General features: G+C 38.6%; 2 protein-coding genes across 2 annotated transcripts in view; one reads left to right on the forward strand and one right to left on the reverse strand.

The window, feature by feature from the left end:
• Positions 1–2,537: 2,537 nt before the first annotated feature.
• Positions 2,538–25,073, forward strand: part of LOC137287018 (uncharacterized) — a 70,675-nt gene continuing 48,139 nt past the window's right edge. The window contains exon 1 of the mRNA XM_067819105.1: positions 2,538–2,607. Within this exon, the coding sequence (XP_067675206.1) occupies positions 2,562–2,607 (46 nt within the window). The 5' untranslated portion in view covers positions 2,538–2,561. The remainder of the gene's footprint in view (positions 2,608–25,073) is intronic.
• The window catches only part of LOC137286665 (N-acetylglucosamine-1-phosphodiester alpha-N-acetylglucosaminidase-like), a 31,320-nt gene continuing 28,951 nt past the window's right edge, over positions 22,705–25,073 (reverse strand). Inside the window, exons 7-8 of the mRNA XM_067818640.1 lie at positions 23,764–23,892; positions 22,705–22,789 (exon numbers count right to left, since the gene is read on the reverse strand). Coding sequence (XP_067674741.1) covers positions 22,705–22,789; positions 23,764–23,892 — 214 coding nt within the window. The remainder of the gene's footprint in view (positions 22,790–23,763; positions 23,893–25,073) is intronic.

The raw sequence follows: 25,073 nt of genomic DNA on the forward strand, positions 1-25,073 counted from the left end.
TGCGAGTTCAAGTTGGCTTTCCGGTTCAAAATAATCACTGCACATGTGCTATGGGTGGTGAAACCACTTTCCCCCCCTGCGCTGGAGAAGCGTTTTTTCAATCGCGTTATTTTCAACTTCATAACTTTATTTTGCATTTTTGATAATTTGTTACCGAACCGATTCAGAATCTGCAAAGAACTGTTTTGTGTTGCATGTGACCTTGAACTGACAAGACGTACTGGATATACTCTATAAAACGTCTATTGTCCATGCAGCACCAACTGGCATTGTTTCGCTGTATTTCCCCAGTGGCCGCTCTATGGCTTGCGCAATTATTAACCGCGGTGTCCACTCAAGGCCAACCGAACCGGAACGATGACCGCTTATAGAGACAACCTGATAAACCACGTTAACAGGTGTGAATACTCGGTGGCCACTCCGGCATAAATTATTGTTTCAACGAGGCAATTACATTTTCGCGGGCATTGTCACTTTGAACACTGATGCATTGTTTATCATCTCATCTGGTACGCTGGTCTTTACGGGCATGTTGATGAATTAAAATTATGGCTCACACGTCTTACATTGTTATTATATTGTATGTATGTAGTATATGTCCGGTTTCGTCTCTATTCGCTTTCAACCCATGTCGCATACAAAAACAATGTAGGCTTATTGGGATTAGAAAATGCACCCCGATACTGTTAAATTAATCTTGCACGACGTGAATCCACTAAGAAGTTACAACTGTGTTATGATGAAACGAATGGGAATAATGCATAAGCCTTTTAAATTGTAAAAGCTATAATGAAATACGGTTAAATTCAGACTGTAAAATTCTCGGTTGTCTGGTACTAATAGGCTTTAAACAGGGAAAACGACACCATTTAAAGAAAGTCTATATTAAATTATTTAACGATTGTGTTTAATCTTATTCAACTAAGATAATTCTAGTATCGAAACAAAAATATCAGATCCGTTCATCACGCTAAGTGCTTATTACTTGGAATAAACGTGAAACTACCACTCATGCAGCAGTATCATTACTTATACTCTCTAATTTTGTTAAATTAAGATAATTCTGGTAGTGAAATAAAAAATTGCTGCCAGAAATTTCTGCGGGAAAAAAAATTTCTGCCAGAAATTTCTGCAGAAATGCATTTTCAGAGCCAATTTGTGAGCTTAACACGTGAACACACTGGCAAATGAACTTTTCGTGTTCATCTCCTCGAGATCTTTCCAATGATATAAACTATGTCTTTGTAGCTTGCTCCCTTCTGTATGTCAAGTTAGGACTCGCTGGCCATTCCTAAGTTGTCCCGCCCGGCCTTATAGTAATCCATGAATAGGCAGTATTTGGAGAGATTTACATACAATCCAGTACATTTTATAATTGGAAATCTAGGAGATCTTTAGGTCAGTTATTTCATTTTTGCCCAAGGAACTCTTTCAGGTATATATCCCTTGTTTCCCATGTTACCAACTCACTAATAGGATGCTAGGTTTTTGGATTGCAAACGGGCGATTTAGTTGGGGTTGAAGTGTCTTGTCACTGACAGGTATACTGACAGGCATAGTTAGCAAACATGCTCATTCTTTCATACATCTTTGATTACCTAACTATATCATCAGACAAAAAGAATAGCATGAACCTTTTTTCCGCTTTACCAACTACTTTTTGTATTTACACTCATTGTAGATTATTCTCAGAGACCCAGCTAGGTACCAGACATCAGATACTTCAAGTATGTCTGAATGTACAAATATATTTTATAATACAGTGAATAGTGTTCTCTACGGGATAAAGCCAACAGATATTTTCGGTATCTGTTGGGGTCTTATGCGGATATCGATGCAAATTAGAGAGGTCATATGCAAAATTTAGGCATTATTTTCACAGTGCAAACAAACATGGCGTCAGGGGTCGGCGATCGTGTCCGGTTGACGAACGTGGTTGCGGTACTGTCAGTGCTTTGATCCCAAAATATTCATTCCTCGTTATGATAGATGAGTTAGATTTCAAAGCATATATAGAAATCCAAAGGTTTACGGGGATACCAAAATCGGTTTTCCGACCGACTGTCAGTGTAAGTGAGAGGACAGTACAGGAATCCAGGTGCACAAAAGATTTGTTAAATTGGTCCGTATTCTATCCCTTTTATTCTCGGCATTGCTCTTTTCTATCGCATTGCTGTGAAATGTCAATGTCAAGTAACTTCTGCATTTTCACTTTGTGAGATGAGTGTCTTCCATCGCGTTTCCCAGTTCTGGTCGCTACATACGTCGACAAGCTCATGGGGTTTTCGAAAGTTTGTTCTGTTCATAGCTTATTAAGTGTATAAGTTATACACTCGACATAAGACTTTTAGTTTCATTCACTCACTCACTTAGCAGATTGAGCTTCTCAACATGCGAAGCTGTAACAGAAAACAGACACCTACATGCAAATCAACTGGAAGATTTTTACGAAAACTGATGATAAAGGTTTGAAAGTTTCAAACACATGTTGTGTCACATATCAGGTTATCTAAAAGGAGATAAGAAAAAGTGTTGAGTGGTGTGTTTGTCAACCTAACAACATGTTGTACATTTTCCTGCTACTACTTCTGACAGTTGATATTGAAGGTAGGTCTTTAATATAACACGAGCCGCCTTCCAAATAAACTAACGCACAAAAGAAACTATATACTGATGCAAATTTGTCTCTGGGAAAATGTAACAAGTAGAGATGTCAAATGTTATGTAATTCATTGTTCAACCACTCATTTATCAAGGGATACTTATAAAATTTAGAACATTTGGGGTTGCCATTAGAAATGTACAGAAGCTGTAAATTTGCAGTTTGTTAAGAGACTTATTGGAGCTTCATGACATGATCAGTTCAGATCAGATGAGTCATTATCAGACATAATTCAGTACTTGAATACGACGTCTAACAGAGTTAGTCGTCGAATAGCGTCGTTTCCAATGGCCTGCCACTCCACTATTCAATGCATCTACCAAGTCTTGACGATTTATAGGTGGTGAGTTACCTGAACGAATTTGTCTGTCTTGGTAATCCCGCAAGTGTTTAATCGGCGAGAGGTCTGGGGATCGAACTGGCCATGGCAGAATGTTCACGTTATTATGCTTGTGAAAGGCCTGTATAAATCTGGCAGCATGGGGCCTGGCGTTATATTGCAGAGACATGACACGCCTATGTTGCTGTAACAATAGCAGCACAACAGGACGCAAACTTGATCAATGTAACGCTGGGATGTTCAGTGTGCATCGAAAACTACCGGATGTGTCGTCAAATCTCTACATATGCAGATAACACTCCCTCCACCAAAAGGAACCGTCTCTTGAATGCAGCAGGGTGTTGTTCTCTCACCTTTGCCAGGGTAGACTTGAACCCGACCATCTGCACGAAATAACTGAAAACGATATTCTTCAGTAAACAGAATTCGTTGCCAATGCGATAGCGAGGGGTCAAGGTCATCCCACGAAATGGTCGATAAGCACGATTATAGCTAAAATGGATAGGATTATCATAAAAACGCCCGCACGTTATCAGAAATGAGCGGGCCACTGTAACTTGATAATGCCCGAAAAATGCTTGACGACGGGCCATTATCAAGCCCGTTATTAGGTGATTAGTTAGCTCAAAAGACCTATCATCTGATCTCCACTCCGTGTTTGTAACGTATTGTTAATGAAGGCCATATTTTATTCTTACATAATGGTGTTCAAAATGTATCTATTAACATTTACGGGTAGTTTGTTGCAGTCATATGTTAAAATGTTTGATAATCTAATGTTGATGTTAGAACCTGAGTGCGTTATTAAACCTGTCTAAAATACCACTCTTTACTCACACGCTAGACGCAGAGTCTAGGTTTGTTTTGGAACTTGGTACATATGGATGAATATTGTTGTCACTGATGATATAACTTTACGCCTTTTACGTCGTTGCATACTGGCATTGGATTTCTATTACGTTGCAATAATGATCTATAACTCGTAAACCGTCTAATGAATATGTGTGTCTTTATAGATTTATTATTATTATCATTATTTTAACTGAACTCAATTACGCACATATTTCTGTGTAGATTATGAGCTATTGTTTCACCTGATCATAACGAGAGAATGAATGTAACATTGATATTGATAATAATCTCTATTGAATACGCTATATTTTCAGGTAACTGTTGTCCAGATACATGGATCCCATATGGCAATTCTTGCTATATGTTTATTGGTACGCAAGAGACTTGGATGGAGGCATCCGTGAGTATCATTATCAGTGGCGCCCTCAATACGCTCCTTGGTACGCATTTCGAGGAAATTCCTAAACTTGACGTATCAGTGACAGAAACGATACCCGACTCTTTTGACTGATAGTATTCGTTCCAAAAAAAATTAGGTAAACAAAGACTAGCGCATGTTTATGACGGGTGTCATCGGTGGGGCACGGTCACTTTATTAGCAAACACCTGGTATCATGGTATCATCATTATGCCATAAAGACTCCTAAACCCATGGTCTCCCATGGTGGCAATCACTGGCTTTTCTGATCCAGTATCGACTTGTTTACATATAACATGGTATAGCTGTGATACTGCTGGAACAAACATATACACATTATATATTCACAACTGTACAACACATTTAGATTTCCTACAGATGTGGGAAGGGTTTTTTCGTGTTTTTTACAGTGATGATAATGTGAACTACATTCTTGGTGCCCTGTGAACGAAAACTGAACTAAGACATTTTGGTATATCATAATAGTCATGTGTGTTTCGAATATCAAAGGTCGTATTTTAATGCAATATCAACTTGAGATATCTTTGTGACAAATGTTTCAAAATTACCATTTATTTCAGCAACTATGTGTCGCGCGAGGAGCTTATCTTGCAACTATTGAAACGGCTGAAGAAAACGCCTTCATAACTGGATATCTGAAAGTATTTGGCGGTAATATTTACCGATCGCATGCATTGGCCGAAATATTTATATTTAAAGATAATATTTATCGAGTGAAAATGCATATTTAAGCAAGAGAGCCCAAACGGACTGTTTTAATCAGCTATTTCAACATGAAACCTAAGATTCCTCACGTGATTGGTTCCTTTGATACAAGCAGATATTGGTGCCAAGATGCATACCTGGATAGGTGGCAATGACATGGAGATAGAGGGGATATGGAAGTGGTCCTCGAGTGGAGAACGGGTCACATATTTCGACTGGGGACCCAGTGAGCCGGAAGGGTGTGCAACCTGTGGGGACTGTATGGTGATATGGCCCAATTACAACTATAAATGGGGAGATTACCCGTGCCACAACACAGCGAACTTCATATGCGAAAAACAGTATGATTTATGAAAATACTTCCCTTTCTGAGACTGTCGTGACAAAACAAACCAATCATAAATTATTTACGAGCTATGAATGAAATTAGCTCCGAGATTGCCATTTGGATATAATTGAGCCATCATCTTATAGACTATATTTCAGTCTTATGATTATAAACCATATCTTCCATTTTTCAGGATAACAGACGGAGGGCTTGTTGGATAGGTCATACATACTTTGATTAAAAGAATCAAACTGTTTCTTTTCTGGTGTTTTTTTTTTTTGCTCGTGAATCAGTGATGGGAATCTTAACTCATCCGTGAACTCCGTTGTTATCAGTCGATAGCCTGTTTTTTATAGGTTTACATTAACTCCGAAGGCATGGCGTCAATAGTGTTTCAACTTGGAATTTTTAGCAGGGCGCTGTCCTTTGTACTTGGCGTCCTGCCCTGTTAATATAAAAAAATGAAAGTAATACTAAGAAACGGATGTTTTATTTCCTATTTAAAGTTGAGGTTACGTGAATAATTGTGCTCTTTAAACTTTAAAAAACAATATGCATCAACATGTCATTACATGCCCGTTTTGGGATAGGGGTGCCAGGTTTGAATTTCTGTCGCCTTCTCGGTTAGTTACTCAGACTTTCTCTGACAGCATATAGCAGCGGCATAGATAAACCGATATGAGGTGTTTGTTGTGGAGTTGATGTTTATAGAGACGATGCTTGTAAAATATTTGTTTGTAACCTGGGAACTGTACAAAATTAAAAAAATAACAACAAAGAACAACTCTCGCAAATTAAAGGTACACTCGGAATATCATGGAAACATAGAATATGAAAATGAGAAAATAAGAAATATTTGTTACATTTGAGTGTACATTTTCAATAGAAGTTGTACACCTAATGGACCAAAAGGTATGGTGCCATTACATTGACTTCATATTGAATCATTATGATCTGAAATAATTCAAACACAAATAACTGTATCCGCAGTTTCACGGTTACTCCTTTGCACTGATTTCACAGACAATTATACTATTCTAATATAAAGGTACAAGGACTGCACGGTATTACCAGTATACCGGTATATTGTATTGCGCTTTTTAAACGACACGTATCGCAATATCCTATCGGTATATTGCGTGAAGAACATATGGCGTTTTTGTGACTATGTGACAGTGCACAATTTATCTTTGTATTCTTCATATTTGTATATTTTCTTCATATTTGTATATTTTTTTGTATGTATGTATTTTGTATATGTTTGCCACTTATATCTTTCTGTGAGTTCACATTCATTTTGAAGAGTTGCAATTTTGAAATGCCACATTAATTAACCTTCGTGTCATGGTTCAAACTGATGTAACGCACCTGGCAAGAATAATTAACACAAGCCATATACCATTGAACATGCCACGCTTAAAACTCAAGCTATTGTTTATTGCACCAGTAAATGTCTTAATGACACGTGGTACAGACATCCAGACTACAACTGCAATAAATCCAGTCTAATTAACCCCAAGCTAATTAGCCCCAACTACTGTTGTCACGGCCAGGTGACATCAGCTGTAGGAAGTTGTAAAACAAACCATAATTAAGTCGGTGTAATAATCCTGTCACGGTCACGTGACTACCCTTCCAAAAATTCATTTCGGCTTGTTCAATCAGTGACCAATAGTAAAAATATCCGATCTTGGTCAACCAATCAAAATGGTTTTTAAAACACCGATTGTACCTTTTTGGCCAATCACAAAAGAATTCCAACATTGATCAGTGGTGTTTCGGCTATAAAAAGAGGTCAGTGATTTCTTGTCTACACACTTGACCTCACAATAAATGTTGAAACATCTCCCTGACTGATCCTTGACTTACGGAATTCTACATTCTATTTAAGGTAAGCTTTCTTGTACAACTCTGATATTACATTATTTAATGCCATGACTAAAATGTCTTATTTATGAATAGAAAGTGGCAATATCATGTATATAGTGTCTTTGCATGAACATCGTCATGCATAATGTCAAAGTCGTTACTGACTGTGTAATAGTGTCTTTGCATGAATATCATCATGCATAATGTCAAAGTCGTTACTTACTATGTAATATTGTATTTGCATGAACATCGTCATGCATAATATCTCAGTCGTTATTTGAACATGTAAATGAAGTAGATGTGCTGTCATGGATTAGTTGTGCCCGTGTTGCACTCATGTATGGACACATTAGATGTACTTTGCATCATCATTATGCTAATAGTGAACTAAAGTGAATGTTTGGTTCAATAGCAAATATCATTTATGTATGTTTTACATAACGACAGCTGAGGCACAACTGAGATATGTGTGAGTGAGTGAGTTAATATTTAACGTCACATCGGCAATATTTCAGCCATATCGTGACGAGAACAATTTAACATGAAATGGAATACATTTATATCATAAAAAAACTGTCAACAAAGGACAGTAAAACAACTAGAATATCACAGAGAATGTAAAACTAGTAATTAGATCTAGAACAGTTCAACTATAAGAGGACAATACAATATAAAACTGGGCTATGGATTGCCAACAACTGAAGGTAGATGACCATACTAGGGACCATGGGGACTTACATTACTTTTGCTACCTGCATGGACCCTAGCTGGATTCACATCATCCCTTCAGTCATTGGCTTTTATGCGGAGAATTAGCCATACATTAAAATAACAAAAATACTGCGATTAAAAACCTGGAAACCTTAAATTTAGATCAAATGTTTCGGGACTTACGTACCCTCTCAGGAGGACAATAATTTTACAGTACTTTAACCCCCTTTGAGGGTACAGCCACTAACAATTTGAGTTACTAATTTAAACTTCCAATTATAAAATATATATCTATTTACAAATCAGCTAATAGATCTAATGCTTTTAAAAATCCTATGATTAAATGAGAACTGGTATTGTTAAAAAGATCTTTCATTGTTCTTGAATTGAAATAAGTGTCCCTTGTGATGGAATACTCAACACAGTCAAGCAAGATATGCTTGACTGTGATTCTTTCATCACAAGGGATACAAAACGGAGGATCCTCACCTTTTAATATATATTCGTGCGTGTATCTTGTGTGGCCAATGCGACATCGTCGCATAATGACCTCTTCAAATCTGGACTGACAACCCAAGTAGGTATAACCAACAGTGGGTTTTATCGCATGTAATTTGTTTATACCCACTTGGGTGTCCCACTTCTTCTGCATCAGATCACGGATATAAGATCTAATGGTGGCTTTATAATCACTGTAAGGAATAAGAAGTGGTGTCACAGATTTGTTGAGTGCTGCTTTAGCAGCAAGGTCAGCCAATGTGTTACCTGAGATTCCTACATGACTAGGTAACCAACAGAAGACAATGTCGTATTAGCCAGTAGCAAGATCATTACACAGTTCAATAATTTCTACTAAAAGTGGATGTCTGCAAGAAATATTTTTAATAGCCTGAAGGCAAGAAAGAGAGTCTGAATAGATTATGTATTGTTTGTGTTTAGGATGTCTTGAATATATTTAAGAGCCGTTAATATGGCGTTAGCTTCAGCAGTGAAAATAGAGCTGTTATCCGGTAATCTAGAAGATATTGTTCTGGATCCAATGACAGTGGCACAAGCCACTGTGTCACCGTCCTTGGACCCATCTGTGTATATAGATTTATAGTTGCTGTATTTACTTTTGAATTGATGATATTCTTGTTTATACTGTAAATCATTAGTTTCTGATTTTTTAAATCCAGTTAATGTTAGGTCAACTTGTGGCCTAACCAATTGCCAAGGAGGAGAAGAAAGAAGACGGGAAGGAGCTACACTTCCCAGCTCAATGCCGGAAACAGCAATAAATGGCTTAATTCTCAGTCCAAGAGGCGGAACAAGAGAAGATTTTTTGTTGTATAAGTCCTCATAAAGGGGATTGAAAACACAGTTATAGGCAGGGTTAGATTCATTTGAGGATAATTTAGTAATGTATTGTAAAGACAATTTTATACGACGTTGTGTAAGAGATGGTTCATCGGCCTCAACGTAGAGACTGTCAATAGGTGAAGTTCTGAAAGATCCAAGACAGAGTCTTAAACCTTGGTGGTGGATAGGATCAAGAAGTTTAAGGTTGCTTTTACAGGCTCCACCATATACAATGGAGCCATAATCAAGCTTTGAACGGACCAATGATCTGTAGAGGTGAAGGAGGGTAGCTTGGTCCCCTCCCCATTTTGAGTTGGAAACAACTTTTATTAAATCCAGCGCCTTCAAGCATTTATTTTTTATATATTTAATATGCGGAAGAAAAGTTAAACGAGAGTCGAAAATTATACCCAAGAACTTGGTCTCCTTGACCACTTTGATGGGAGTGCCATCTAGAAACAGTTCAGGGTCCTTATGTGGCTTATATTTTCTACAGAAGTGTAGACAATTAGTTTTTGACTGAGAAAATATGAATCCATTTTCGAGACACCATTTATTTATTTTGTTTAAACATAACTGTAGTTGTCGTTCAATAGTGTGTATATTTTTACCACGACAAGAAATATTAAAATCATCCACGAAACGTGATCCATCTATTGAATCATTTAAAACCTTGGACAAACTGTTAATCTTAATACTAAACAGTGTGACAGACAAAATACTGCCTTGTGGGACACCCTGATCCTGATTATAATGGTCAGATAAGGTTGAACCCACTCGGACTTGAAATTGTCTATCGTTTAAGAAATTTGATATAAATTGAGGCAAACGGCCCCTTAATCCAAAATCATGTAAGTCTCTTAAAATACCATATTTCCACGTCGTATCGTATGCTTTTTCCAGATCGAAAAAGATCGACACTGCATGTTGTTTATTAATGATGGCATTTTTAACAAAAGATTCTAAACGTACTAAATGATCAATGGTACTTCTGTTTTTACGGAAACCACATTGTATATCAGTGATTAGATTATTTGTTTCCAAGTACCAAACTAATCGGTTATTGATCATGCGTTCCATGGTTTTGCAAACACAGCTAGTGAGTGAAATTGGTCGATAATTGGAAGGATCGGTATGGTCACGTCCAGGTTTAGGAATTGGAACAATTATAGCATCACGCCATGAAGAAGGAAATTCACCAGATGTCCAAATACTATCAAAAATATTTAAAAGGGTCTCTAAACACGATTCCGGTAAGTGCTTCAGAAGTTGGTAATGTATGTTATCAGCTCCTGTAGCAGTATCGTGAGCCTGGTCAAGAGCAGTATGCAGCTCATGTATCGAAAAAGTTTCGTTGTAATCTTCCCCATTATCTGAACTGAAATTAATAACCTTCTTTTCTTGCTGATTTTGGTATTTTTGAAATTGGGGTACATATTGTGATGAGGAAGAATGTTTTGCCAATGTCTCACCAAGTTTGTTCGCAATGTCTGATTTATTAGTCAATAAATGGTTCCCATCTTGGAGATGGTGAATGCTAGATTTAGAACCCTTACCCTTGATTTTCTGGATCATATTCCACACCTTTGATATCGGTGTGCGTGAATTTATTTTTGATATATAGGTTCGCCAAGAGTGGCGTTTACTTTGCTTGAAAGTACGCCTTGCTTTAGCATTTAAAATTTTGAATTTATCTAAATTGTGGACCATAGGATGGCGACGGAAATAATGTTCCGCTCTCTTCCGTGCTTTCCTAGCCTGTTTGCATTCATCATTAAACCATGGTTTTCGCACATGTGGAACTGCAGAGGACTTTGGTATACACTCGTCAGCAATATTATTCAATTCATCTGAAAAACATTGTATGGCATCAGGAATATCATTAAAAAAGTTCAGGTTTTAGTTTGTCTGCACAGAGTGTTTCATATAAAAGCCAGTTAGCTTTTTTAAAATTCCATCTTAATGATGGTGTAACGTCAGATGGCATCACAGGGTTTAATATTGTTGGGAAATGGTCACTTCCACAGAGATCGTCGTGGACTGACCATTCAAATTCACTCAGTAGGTTGGAATCAGTAATAGACAAATCAAGAGCTGAATAAGTACCTGTGCCAGGATGGAAATATGTATTTGAGCCGTCATTATATATGCATAAATCATTATTTGAAAGAAATTCCTCTAGTAATTTACCTTTGGTGTTTGTATTAATGCCACCCCATAGTGGACTGTGGCCATTTAAATCACCCATGATTATACAGGGTTTAGGTAGTTGATCATAAAGATCTTGCAGATCAGTTAGTTGGACAGTCGATGAAGGCGGAATATATAAAGAGCATAAAGTAAAAGCAACTTGTAATGTAAGTCGGACTGCAACAACTTGAAGATTTCTTTTTAGTGGAACTGAGCTATGGATAATATTGTTCCTCAACAGGATTGATGAACCACCAGAAGCTCTATCACCCGGAGGAGAAAAAGAGTGGTATGCATCGAAGGGACGGAGCTCAAAATTATCTGTCTGTTTCAGATAAGTTTCTTGGATGCAGAACGCCGACGGTTTAAAATCTTGGTTTAATAAGTGTAGATCATTTAAATTAGTCCGGAGTCCTCTACAATTCCACTGAATTATAGCAGAAGACATTATTTCCTTGGTGGATGTACAGGAGATCTACCCCTCACTTTCCTTGTGGATGACAAGCTATGAGTCCGACCTTGGATGTGGTCGGACACATCCATGGCCTCAAGTGATCCAAACTTATTATATAGTTGGACCTGATCATTAGACCCCTTAGGAGGCCTGTTACGTTGATTTTTCTTCGTGATTTCATTGCTCGATCTGGATGTAGTGTTCACTTTTGACTTCACATTAGAGTCTGATTTAGATGCCTGTTTCTGAGAAGCAGATGAATCCTTCCCAGAGGATACCTTAGACTGAACAATAGTTTGTACGCTGGAAGTTTCGTTTGAAGAATTCGCCTGTATTTCAGCAGACAGCAATGTTGGAGCTGATGTACAAGCCCAAGTGTAATCCGTTTGACAACCGGCTGAACTGCATGAAACGTGTTTTGGTTTAGAGGCCTGAACAGAAGCAGAAACAACAGCAGCATAACTCGGGCCCGACTGTTCTTGTGCCAGAACGATTTGTTTTGCTTCAAAGAACGAAACGTTTTACTCATGCTTCACCCGTGAAATCTTTGATTGTAACTTCCAGGAAGGACATTCCTTGGATGAAGAGGGATGGCAACCAGAGCAGTTTACACATACAGGTGTGTTATCACAAAGGGTACTATCTTTGCACGCTCCAGCGCATCGTTGGCATGCAGCTGGATTGTGGCATGACTTGGATCCGTGCCCATACTTTTGGCAATTATAGCACCTCAAGGGGTTGGGGATAAAAGTATCAACCCTTAAGTTGCAGTATCCTGCTTTCAGAGATTTTGGAGGCATCGAGAGACAAAATGTAAACAAGTAAGTATTTGTCTTGAAGACATCATTATTCTTTTTGACTGTAAAGCGTTTAACATGAGTAACGCCGTGTGATTGTAGTTCAGTAACTATGTCAAGTTCACTCATGTCTGTAAGGCAACGTCCAGTATCACGGACGATGCCTTTGCTGGTATTTAGTGTCCTGTGAGGGGACACCTCTACAGGAACATTTGCTAGAGACTTTGTTTTGAGCAGAATTTTGGATTGTATTTCTTTCCTGCATTCGATTAGCAGGGAACCAGATCTCAACTTTTTAATGTCTTTCACCTCCCCAACCAAACCTTCAATGCCTTTTGACACAGCAAAGGGATTTAACTTGAGAGGGCCCCCTTCAGGGGCACACATCACAATGAAACGAGGCCAATTGTCAGGGTTACTGGACGTTGTATGCAACTCATCATCTGAAGATAACGAATCATCAGATTCGTGTGATCGTTTTTTAAGTGGGGGTGCCATGGTACAAAAATATATGATTCACCCTCCTAGCTCCCCACCCACCATGGAGTGTCAACAAGGACGATGCCTCATGCCTGTGGATCTCCTGCAGACGGCACCAAGGATACTAGGAGGGTATACTCAAGCAGAAAATATCTTAAAAAGATATATCCCACCAGATTGGCCCATGAGCCACCGCCTTCTGGGCATAAGACTCTAGGCAAAGTTCACAACATCAGATTTCAAAATCAATAAACAATTTAGATGAGCAATTAGGCCAAGACCGACAGTAAAACAAGATCAAATCAAATTTGTGCAATGACATATATAGAAAAGCCATGCACAGGGCTTGGCATGACCAGCCGATTGGTCGAACCGGGCCCATTCGACCACCCGTCTAGGCGAAGTCAGGGCCAAAGTGGTGTATTGAGCAACAGGAACACGGTTGCAAGCTCCTATTGCCCTCAACCACCAGGATCCCTTCCTCCGCCGACACAGGGCCGCAACCCACGGCAAACGGGTTGGTGGACCAAATATGCCCCCGGGTCCACTACGGGGGTGTCGGCGAGCTCTTCGCATTACCCAGCACCCACCACGAGGAGGTGGCTCGCCACGGGTGCCTTGAGATATGTGTTAAAAGGATTTGTATGAATATGCTTTCCCATTATGATTAGTATTTGATGTTATGTTGAAAAAGGAAATGTTATAACTGTTACAGATTTAAGCTCGACCGTTTGAGACGCTAATTCCCCATCAAAATGTATATATTAGATTATTGTTTAAATATCTTTTATGTATATGTATTTATGTATAACACACTTGACCTCACAATAAATGTTGAAACATCTCCCTGACTGATCATTGACTTACGGAATTCTACATTCTATTTAAGGATCTAAGCTGGTTACCCCACAAGAACCAGTTGACAACTATCTTCATGGTTTAAATCAAAATGTACACAGACTGCCATTCAAAACAGATGTTTCCTTCATTATTCAATGGCAAAACTGAATACTGTTATACTATAAATTGTATAAAATAGGAAACAGAATCCTTAACTATGCAAACACATTTTGAGATTGCTGTTATCTGAATCCCGACTAACATGTTCAGGGACTTCCACTATAGTAAATAGGATTGACATGCATAATTTGTGTCACTCACTGTCAAACACCTAAGTGCCCAAGATACCGCAATACGTATCGCAATACGGGTACCCGAATTGCAATATTTTTCAATACAGTTTACTTCCCGATACCCAGCCCTAGAAAGGTACTGCCCATTTTACGATAAGATGCCTTAATTTGACCATATGTATTAAATGAACACAGTGGAAATCAAACAAATGGACATACTTTTCAGTTTATAGAATATAGTTTGGATGCCCTGAGGAAGTCCAAGTATAATGACCATCAGCATGTAAAATTTAACTTGCTATGTCAGAGAGCTGGCTGCATGTATGTGTAGTTCCATTGTTGCTGGTCTGCATGGAACCTTGGCTGTGCCGCGACAAGCCACGTGCTTCACCCATCACATTACGCTTGATCACGGAGAACCTTATCTTACAACCACAAGACAAGAGCCTGTGGGCGGCATACACCGTAATACAGGTCAATTGTCATTTCCTTGCTCAACTTATCCTTGTTTCCCAACTGTTCTGTGTTACCGATCTCACTGAAAGCCTTCTCTTCTGAGGTTTCCGTCGCCATGTTGTTTAAGGGTGTGATCACTTTGAGTATTTTGCTTGTTTTAATAATGTGAACGAAAAGACCTTAAAATTTGTGATGTAGTGTACGAAGTTGTTGCGCCTCGAGGTTTCCCTGAAATGACACCACGCACAAGGTTTAAAATAAACAACCAAATTTTGATTTTTATTCTGTTTACCAAAAAGCAACAGGTAACAAAATGAAATATCTTTTGTTTACCCATTGTCAATAAGCTCCTATTATTGACCTGAGCAGTTTGTCAGTATATACCATGGCCACGAATTTTGGTCGAAAGTTGGCAGATGTATTATGTGGTGTATTAAGTCATACCAGAGGGACGTCAATGGGGGTCTGTTATAGTCCGGATCAAAACTACACTTTCTCATACATTTACACAGCGTAGACACATCAAATTTTACCTCTTCATGAGGACTCTCCTGAGTCTAAATAATATACCTAGCACGCCTTAGTGGCAAGGGGATAACTGAAATCTCTAGAAGTCAATTTTGGATAACAACTCTCTATGGTCAGGCATTCATCTTCCGAAGGTCAGTTTGAAGCGGAGTATCATTACATACTGGATTTTATCGTTATCCAAGTAGATGCTATACTGAATAATGTATATGAATGATAGTAATAAAAATTATGTCAGTGATAAGAGAATTAATGATGAAATCTTACTTTATTTGTTATGGATTTTGTGGAATGTGCTATTTATGTCAAAGATGGTCTGATAATGAAATCGTTCGTCGAGCTGTGGACTGGACCATTATTCTAAATCAAACGTATGCAGACGTGTTGAAGTTAATATTTCACAATACACGATGAACAACACATTTAGATATGCCCTGAGTAAACTGCAACCAAAGCCTAATTTCTGAGCGTGATGGATGCTCGACTGAAATGAGAAGGTCGTTGTGTATTGTCGCTCTCGTCGCAACCGAGTACCACATTTATTGAGAATTCCCTCTTTATAGCCATCTGAGTGGCATGGCCCATCTGTTTATGTCGGAGATTGTGTTAATAACGGTCTTGGTAAGAAAGCCTTTTAACCACAAAAGTGTACGGTCTCTCATATCTTCACATTTTATAACTGGTTCTACCTTCAGATTTGTCATCACCAACTGTTGCAGAATGGTGTTGGGGTGGTATTTGGCTTGCATTTACACCGCAAGTGTTCAAACAATTTTTGTTTCTTTCTTTTTTTATCGCCCAAAATACAACGATCTTCCTCATACATGGCGGTGGCCTTTAAACCATCGAGACTCAGCAAGACAATTCAGCATGGACATCAACCAACTTTAATGGGATTCGAAGACACTTGTCAAATTAATTCAACTCGATCTCGTTCAAATATATACGTTGTATTGATCTCTCCCCGCGCTTCGTTGACGGGTGTAAAATGATTATTTTCAATTTTCAACCTTGAGACAATAAATTTACCAATGTGTTTTATTCCTCTAAGCAATGTGTGGACCTAGTCTACAGTGAATGGTGTACAAGGATGACACTGTGAACAAGCAGATCACAGCAGATTGCCTTGACGGCAACAATTTACTTCGCCGAACACAGAGCTAATCTCTCACTCAAAGACGTACGCGATCACAACATCCTTCACTTAGGATGCTATGGAGGACACACGGAGGTCTTGAAATATGTTTTCTCGCTGAACACAGTGGACATCAACGGTAGAAGAAATATTTAAATGACAACAAGACACCAGCGATGGTAGCGGGAGAAAGTGGACATAGAGACAAGATTGAGCTACTCGTAAATATGGAGCTAATCTCCATATTTGTGATCCTTTGTGATGGAATATTCAACACAGTCAAGCAAGACATACTTGACTGTGATTCTTTCATCACAAAGGATAAAAAACGGAGGATCTTGTGTGGCCAATGCCACATCGTCGCATGATGACCTCCTCAAATAAGGACTGACAACCCAAGTAGGTGTAACCAATATAGGGTTTTATTGTATGTAATTTATTGATACCTACTTCAGTGTCCCACTTCTTCTGCATAAGATCATGTATATAACATGTAATCGTAAATTACTAATCTCAGTATGGGATAATAAAGGGTGTCACAGATTTGTTGAGCGCTGCCTTAGTCCACCTGTTAAAAGAAATGCCAGCGTGGCTGGGTAACCAACAAAAGACGTTGTTGTTGTCGTATAGGCCAGTAGCAAGATCATTATACAATTCAACAATTTCCATTAAAGTGAATGCTTACATGAAAAGCTTTTAATTGCCTGAAGGCAAGGAAGATAGTCTGAATATATTATATATTGTTTATGCTAAGAATGTCTTTGAATATATTTAAGAACCGTTAATATGGCGTGTGCTTCAGCTGTGAAAATAGAGCTGTTGTCCGGTAATCTGGAAGATATTGGTCTGGATCCAATGACAGCTAACATGTAACACGTTCAATGTATGAATGAATGAATGAATGAATGACTGAATGGCGTGGTGCGTAGAGTAGCACAGACATATTAATAAGTGAGGACATACATGCAGGCGTTAATAAGTTTAACACAGACGACTGCATCTGGTAGAGACGTAATTACGAGCTGAATCCTTATATGAGTACTGACAGATTGACGTGTGGAATCCCTACAAGAATACAAACATATTTACGAGTTGAATATATACATGCTGTTGAAGAATGATACAGGTGGCTCAGGTACATTGATGGGTGTAATGAATGCAAGTGTTACAAATGTATTGACGTGAAATATACAGGCATTGGTGTGAGACATTTAATGACGTTTTGAGAAAATATGTGTGCTACACACGCTTTAGCATTAGATTAACATAATATTCACAAAATACTATAATGGTAAGGCTATTTTTCAGAGTATTATCATTTGCCGAAGTACGAGGTCTTTCATTAACTGCCCGAGCAAATGTATTGACGTGAAATATACAGGCATTGGTATGAGGTATGTTTATATACCGCCGAGACATAGCTGGAATATAGCTGAGCGCGTTGTAAAACTAAACTCAACCACCTTTACAAGTATAGAAACGTTATAGAACAAACAGATTAAACCACAAAGCGTGACGACAATAGACCTAGACATTTGTCCATACTACTAGCTGCCATGTTTTTCAGTTCTCAACAACGTTAGAGTTTTAGTCGTTGTTTTCATTAGTGTAATTCATGGTGCAACTGTTAAGGTTAGCACCGGCACAGAATTCATAATGACACAGGTACGTGTGACAAATGTCAGTCAGAGCCGAGATCCTTATGACGTTCACCCAACAACGGGCGTGGTAATGGCCTGTCGTCCATCATTTTGGGGGAATCATCGAGTCACCGTGACCCGCCCACTTCTGTATCATGCGGGCGTTTTAATGATAATTCCACCCATTTGAGCTGTGAAACTTAATACAATGCGTGTATGAAATAAATGCAAACTTTGATTAGCTTCCTATGAAACGCTTGTTTGTTTTTGTGTATACTGGCGTTTCCTATTCTCGTGGTGCTTACGGATATCGGCTGCAAAAATATAACAGAAACAGTTCATTTTGTATGAATGCTTGTTTTTAAATGAAGAAACTCTCACTCTAACATATGCATCTATCAACTGCTTGATCCATCAGGTGCATTGCCACTCTTGAGCCAGATGAAAAACGAGGTCGTCTGCTGCTGACTTTTCGAGACGTCGCCCATTTTCTCAGGGCACATCGAGGCAATAAAGTTATTAAGTGTAAGGAAGAGGAATCCTGTCGGATAGGGCTGGGGAAAGTTACGATTGTTTTTAGTTGGTGAACACTCACAAATATGCATTACATTGCTAAATTTTGATAATTCACAGACTTGAGCCACTTCCTAGCTACCTGTCAGTGATGTAAACAACCGCTAAGTATCGGCGATCTCGGCAGACGGCACTATAAATAGACGATCTTAACAGTTCTTCCACTTACGTCCTTTTTACAGGCGTGCCCTATAGTACGAGGAGGCAAGTCTCCAACTTAACAAGTCAGCATATTCGTTGTAGTATGGGACAAGTCATATTACAAAGTCATCATCTCTGTAAAAGGATTCTGGCAAGACGAGGCACATTACATTTAATACAACAATAACTGCTTCCTTCTAGAGACCTCAAAAGACGAGAAGGAAAAAATCATTCAAGACTTTAATCGACTGCGCGTTGATTGATAATCACTGTTATGTATGTACGTGAAAATGTACATGCATATAGGTTTACTAATTTCTAGTTTACATTGTGCACATACAATAACACTGTTCACCGACTAGCTTCAAGTGTAATCATTACTTAACAGATACTGTTGGCTATCCACCTTTATTGTATATCTTTGTTGTGATCCACCGCTTCCCATCCGACATGTAGGAAAATTCTAAACCAGCCCAAATTACAGTGTAAATTCGGAATGTTTCTCACAGAAGTAGAAAAGCTGATTCATTTTTCAACAGATTCAAATATGCACTTGTGTTTCCTTTTAAAGTGTGATGATGTCCCCAACTAGTTATCGGTGTTCATAATATTACATAATGCCACAGACATCGCCAGTATGATAACTGACGAAAGGATTAGCAGATAAATAAATAAATGAATAAATAAATAAATAAATAAATAAATAAATAAATAAATAAATAGGTACGATAAAACTGCCCTTACATTTAGAGAAAATAGCTGAAACGTTCAATTCATACCTTGTGAATATTGTTTTGTATTGGGGGCTGTGGGATAGCCTAATGTCAGGCTGAAGACCCGACTTCGATTACCCATATGGGTACAAAGTGTGAAGCTAATTTCAGTAAGACTCGTGAAGGTTCCGGGGTAGAATAGGCCTTCAGCAACCCATGCATGCCGTAAAAGGCGACTGTGCTAGTCGTAAGAGGCGACATACGAGATCGGGTGGTCAGGGTCGAAGACTTGGTTAGCAGACATGTCACTGGTTCCAAATTGCACAGATCGATATTCATGTTGTTGATCACTGGATTGTCTGACCCAAACTCGGTTATTTACAGACCGCCGCCATATAGCTGGAATATTGCTGTGTGCCGCGTAAAACTAAAATTCCTCACTCACCCTTCAATTTCAATAATGATTCCCGAACGCCAGAGGCGGTGGTTTAGCCTCGTGGTTAAGGCGGTCGCTCGAAAAAGATCCGGGTTCGAGTCCCCACATGAGTACAATGTGTGAAGTTCATGTCTGGTGCTAGAATATTGATGAAAACTGCGTAAAACCCATACTCGCTGAATATTTTTTTTTCTAATAATAACGACAATAACGGAGTATATAATAAGCTTGACTTTTATGCATTTGACCGAGTGTGTATAGTGACAAAGTGTCATCTGTTATGATCAAAATATTCTACAAACATAAATATTTCTAAATATGCTGTTTATACATAAACGTGACAAATGAATACCAAATAGAGCAACATCAAATTGAATATCTAATGAAACACTGGAAACCTACAACTTCACTTATTCAAAAATTCCCATGTGGGAATGAGTCTCGAGTGGAGAAAATAACTATTAGTAAGCAATATATATATATATAAGAAGTAACATATATAAGAACACACACACACACGCACATATATACATATGAATATATATATATATATCCCTTCCAAACACATTTCGACTCTGGGAACTATGGGCAAAACACTTGTGTGAAATAATCAATTACTGACCACAGACCCATGTATGAAATTTCTCTGGAAAACTGAATATTCTAAGAAATCTAATTTCTTGACATTATAGTGAAGGCTACGAAAAGAGTGGATACTGAAGCATTTGAAAAGGAAATGTATTACACAATGTATTGCTGTTATTAACGAAACATAACTGGAACATATTGGAAACCTTATTTTATGTATAGACTAATTCCATTTCTGAAGAGTGTGGTCTGGCATGCGATCGCTATAACCGCAATGCCGATTCATAACTCACCAGTTTACAAAGGGAGGTAACTTGTCAGGAATCTGGCATTTGGCTAACGTCATTCCCTAGTTTCTCCATTTTTTCCCAACGTTCTCCAAAGGTGCTTTGTACACTGCACAGTATACCATCCTTTCGGTCGATAAAGAACACATGACACTGTGAAACATTAGTCACTTTGATCTAACTTATCGTTGGTACATGGAAACTCTGTTCCTTTTCTAAGGGGATTTCTAGATTACCCAACCGTATTCATTGTGTGTATACGAATAGCAGGGATAAATAACAAAAGTGCCAACTTCCAGAATCAGATGACGTCATATAAAATAATAAATAGAAATGGTGCAAATAGAGTATATTTCTTGTCATGGAAGTATGTATGCTTCGTAAATATCGTGTATGACCATTTGGATTAAAGGGTCATGCTTCCACTAACCCCCACCCTCATTCCTATCGTACCAACCTACGCACACATCCTGGAACACAAACCTCTCTTTAAGGCGTCATATGAGTTGCTTATCGTCGCCGTACACTCAAGTACTTGGAGAGAAGAATACAGTTTATCATGATGCTTACAGAGGCGATGATATTCAGTACGACGGAGGTGATGCAGATCAGTCTGAAAGAAACTACAAGATTCAGACCAGTCTTACTTTTTTTATTTGTGTTGTTACTTACCTGATCTAGATTTAATCAGAACGATCACTGTATGAGAACAACATACAAAACAAATCGATTAGTGTCCTACAGTGCCACGTTAAGGTAGAAGGATTATTGTAGTCACACTCAAAACAGTTCAAGGGCTATTGTGTAACAATGGCATGAAAAACTAGATGGCCATTCACACTTAAACCACGGACCATTCCGTGACTCCCACCCCAGAAAATTAGGGTCAGTTACAGACATCCACTCGCTACAGAGGAAGCGCCATTCTGTGATGCTGTGTCACCAAAACGAGAAGGACAGTTAGTGATAGGTGTTCTTCGAATGCCTGACGTGTTTCCAGCGCAAATCTGACTGTGGCAGGAGATTCTAAGTGCGGGTCCGAATCTGACTCGTGCACTGTAAGAGTGTCTTACTATACTAAACCGATTGTTGGAGGTGCACTGTGAGTGATAAATGGCCTACCGGTTTTGATCCGACTGATGCGTGGAATTGAACAACTCTGGCAGTGTTCCTGCAACGAAACCCTCAGACATGTATATATACCAAATACAGACAGCATATGTAAATATTGTATCTAATAATTGAAACATGTCATGTGCTTGTCTAAATCCAGTCTTGCAGTTCCAACATTCGGGCATAATATTGGTCCATGGCCGTTGACCCGGTTACCTAAGATATTACAGGCTTCCACCGCATGCGCTCATCAACTATATGGGTAAGGGGGGTCAATATTTATCGTTACTTCGGCAATATTTCGGCTAAATATTGATGTGAGGAAATTATACATCCAAAACAAACAAATGACAAATATTTAAAGGGTATAAAATCTTGTCTTTTGTATAAGAGTAAGATTATCACATTTTATTCAAAACTAGTTTGGGCGCTAATAAAAGAGTACATTGATAATTAATTATACAATATAATAGTAGTGGACTATGGATTGCCAGCAGCTGATAGAAAATCACCACACTAGCGACCATCGGGACTCTTGCTACCTGCATGAACTCGAACTGGATTTGTATTATCATCCCTGGCGACTAAAGTTACATTTAACCATAATTTAAAATGACAAAAGTACTACGTTTTAAAAATTGTGGTAGGTTTACTTTTCTTTGAATGTTTCAGGATGTACGTTTCTCCGGACAAAACATTTACGGTACTTTAAATCCCTCATTTGTTTCCAATTAGATATATCTCTTTAAATAAATCAATAATTTAATTGTAATTATCATTACTACAAAGATCCTTAACTGTTAGGTGGGTAGCTCTCTGGCTCATGAATACAAAGGATGGTAGACACTTCGCGCTCACAGTTGAATATCTTGTCAGTGCTGAAAGAACAGTCATCATTGAAATGAAATGTGCATTATATAAAACCTGTTGTCAAGGGACGCTAAAACTACTGGAATATCATAATTAGAATCAAAACTAGCGTGGAAAATTAAAACTAATATCACTATCTGGAAAATATAATATGTAATACGGGCTATAGATCACCACCACTAGGTAGATCACCATACTAGGGACCATGGGGACTCACAGTACCTTTGTTACCTACATCCTGCATAGAAATGCATGGACCTTGTCACATGCGGATATGAATACAGATTGAGTATTATACATTGCTGTTGTGTGAGAAGCTAGTAGAATCGTCATTATTCCTGCTGGTCCATCTTATGCAGTACTGTATTTTAATGTTTTATCGTTTCTCGTGTATACTGTCAAGCGAAACTCTGTACCAAACTAGTGGTAACATATCTCACTTGTATGTGTGAAGCAGAACTCGGGAGTGTGTGCGAAATAAGACTTCACGGCTTGTTTTTTAGCAATATGTACAAGTAAGACCAACTCGTACTTGAGAATCGTATCTTCACAAGTAATCTTTTTCGTTCGCTCCTCGGAAAACGGGGTGTTTAAAACAAAATATTCCTGTCATGAAATACTCATGGTGTACTTACAATCCAACCCACAATTATAGCTTGGAACGCATTCCTGAGAGCAGGTGTACGTGCACCACAACACTAAAACCATTCAAATACCTTCATGATATTTCGATATCAAACCCATTATTGGCCTTCGTTGCTTCTTCGTTGACTAAAGGTCAGAATTTAATTTACACCTATAGCTATTGCTCAGAGTGTTACAGTCATTCACCCACGAACGAACGAGCATATACTTCTTACATATAGTAACACTGACTAATTGAAAGAAAAAATTCCGAAACGTGTGTATTACAATATACAACCACCGATATGTCTCCAAAGCAGACTACTTACTTTAAACCAGAAAAATGGGATGCTCTCACCATTGATCTGACGGGTGACTAGCCAGTGTACCATTGATCACAGTAGTGGTCGATCCTCCACTGTCAAGGTTTATAGCATTGACAAAGCCGAGGTCAAGTAATATGGATGCAAGCTCATGGAGGTCAACCCTTTAAAATTAAAACATAGACGATTATCACTTTGAGTTATTGGACTATTTCGAATCAGGAGTGAACTATTCTGAATCATTCTTACTAGAAGACAAAGACACGCCCTTGTGCTGGAATTCATCTGTTAAGAAATTAACATGTAACATGTTAAGAAAGATAAGAATTGTCGCCGCTCAACGGCTCTTGAAGTGAAGACTTGAAGTGAAGACACATGAGGAGACGTTGGCCGGCGAGGGGTTTTGTGCAAATTAGAGAGGCTTAACACAAAGAAGCACCTGGACACATATTTTATACATTAATTAATTATACATCCCCAGATTTGTCATCCTCATTACATGTTTTGAATGAAACGAGAAGACATTTAGACGCTCTAGTATATCTGACAAATAGCACTCAATATACTGAATGACTTCTCACAGATAATCATCTACTTCTAGTGGCCTAAATGAGGGGAAGGTGACAGGTATGCACCAATATATTAGTACCATACACTCGCCGGTTTGGCCTACTAATACCTAGAGGGACAAATAGCTACAGGGAATAATAGCTACAAAAAATGTTGTGACGGCGATACGCTTACCTGTACACGCGTGGGCTGTACCGGTTAGTGTGCAGTAATGCCTACAGTGGGATTAGGGGAGTAGAGGACAAAGCGCTCTTAACGGAGGGTATACTCCATCTCACACGATTGAAAGGTAGAAAACATATTGAGAGATAAACAAAGTGAGAAGGAAATGTTCTGTTTATTGAGAGAGATTTTTCTTATTGAGAAGGAAATGCATTACTTTGAAATGATTGTAACCAAACTCGTCTTTGCTAACCATGGGAAACCCAAAGAAAGTCGAATACTTCACATCACAGAGAGGAGGACAGCAGATACTAGTAGATGGCTACAGATACAGACTCAACAACCGACGACAGACCTGTGTACACTGGAAGTGTGTTCATGGAAGATCTTCATGTTCACTGCCAGTGCCCTGCGGCGACGAGTACAGACTACAAAGGTAGATGGACGAACAACCATCTCGGGGGTTGGCATTCCCACCTCAACAAGACTGTGCAAAGGGCTCACCCTAACATTTTCGCTTTTACAAAGTGCAGCAGAAGTTGGAGAAAACTGAGAGAAACAAGCTGGTGCAGATGTTCCACGGCGCCCGTTCCTCACCCAGTAAGAGAATCTA

The sequence above is a fragment of the Haliotis asinina genome, chromosome 6 (genome assembly GCF_037392515.1).
Source record: "Haliotis asinina isolate JCU_RB_2024 chromosome 6, JCU_Hal_asi_v2, whole genome shotgun sequence".
NCBI classification, from domain to species: Eukaryota; Metazoa; Mollusca; class Gastropoda; order Lepetellida; family Haliotidae; genus Haliotis; species Haliotis asinina.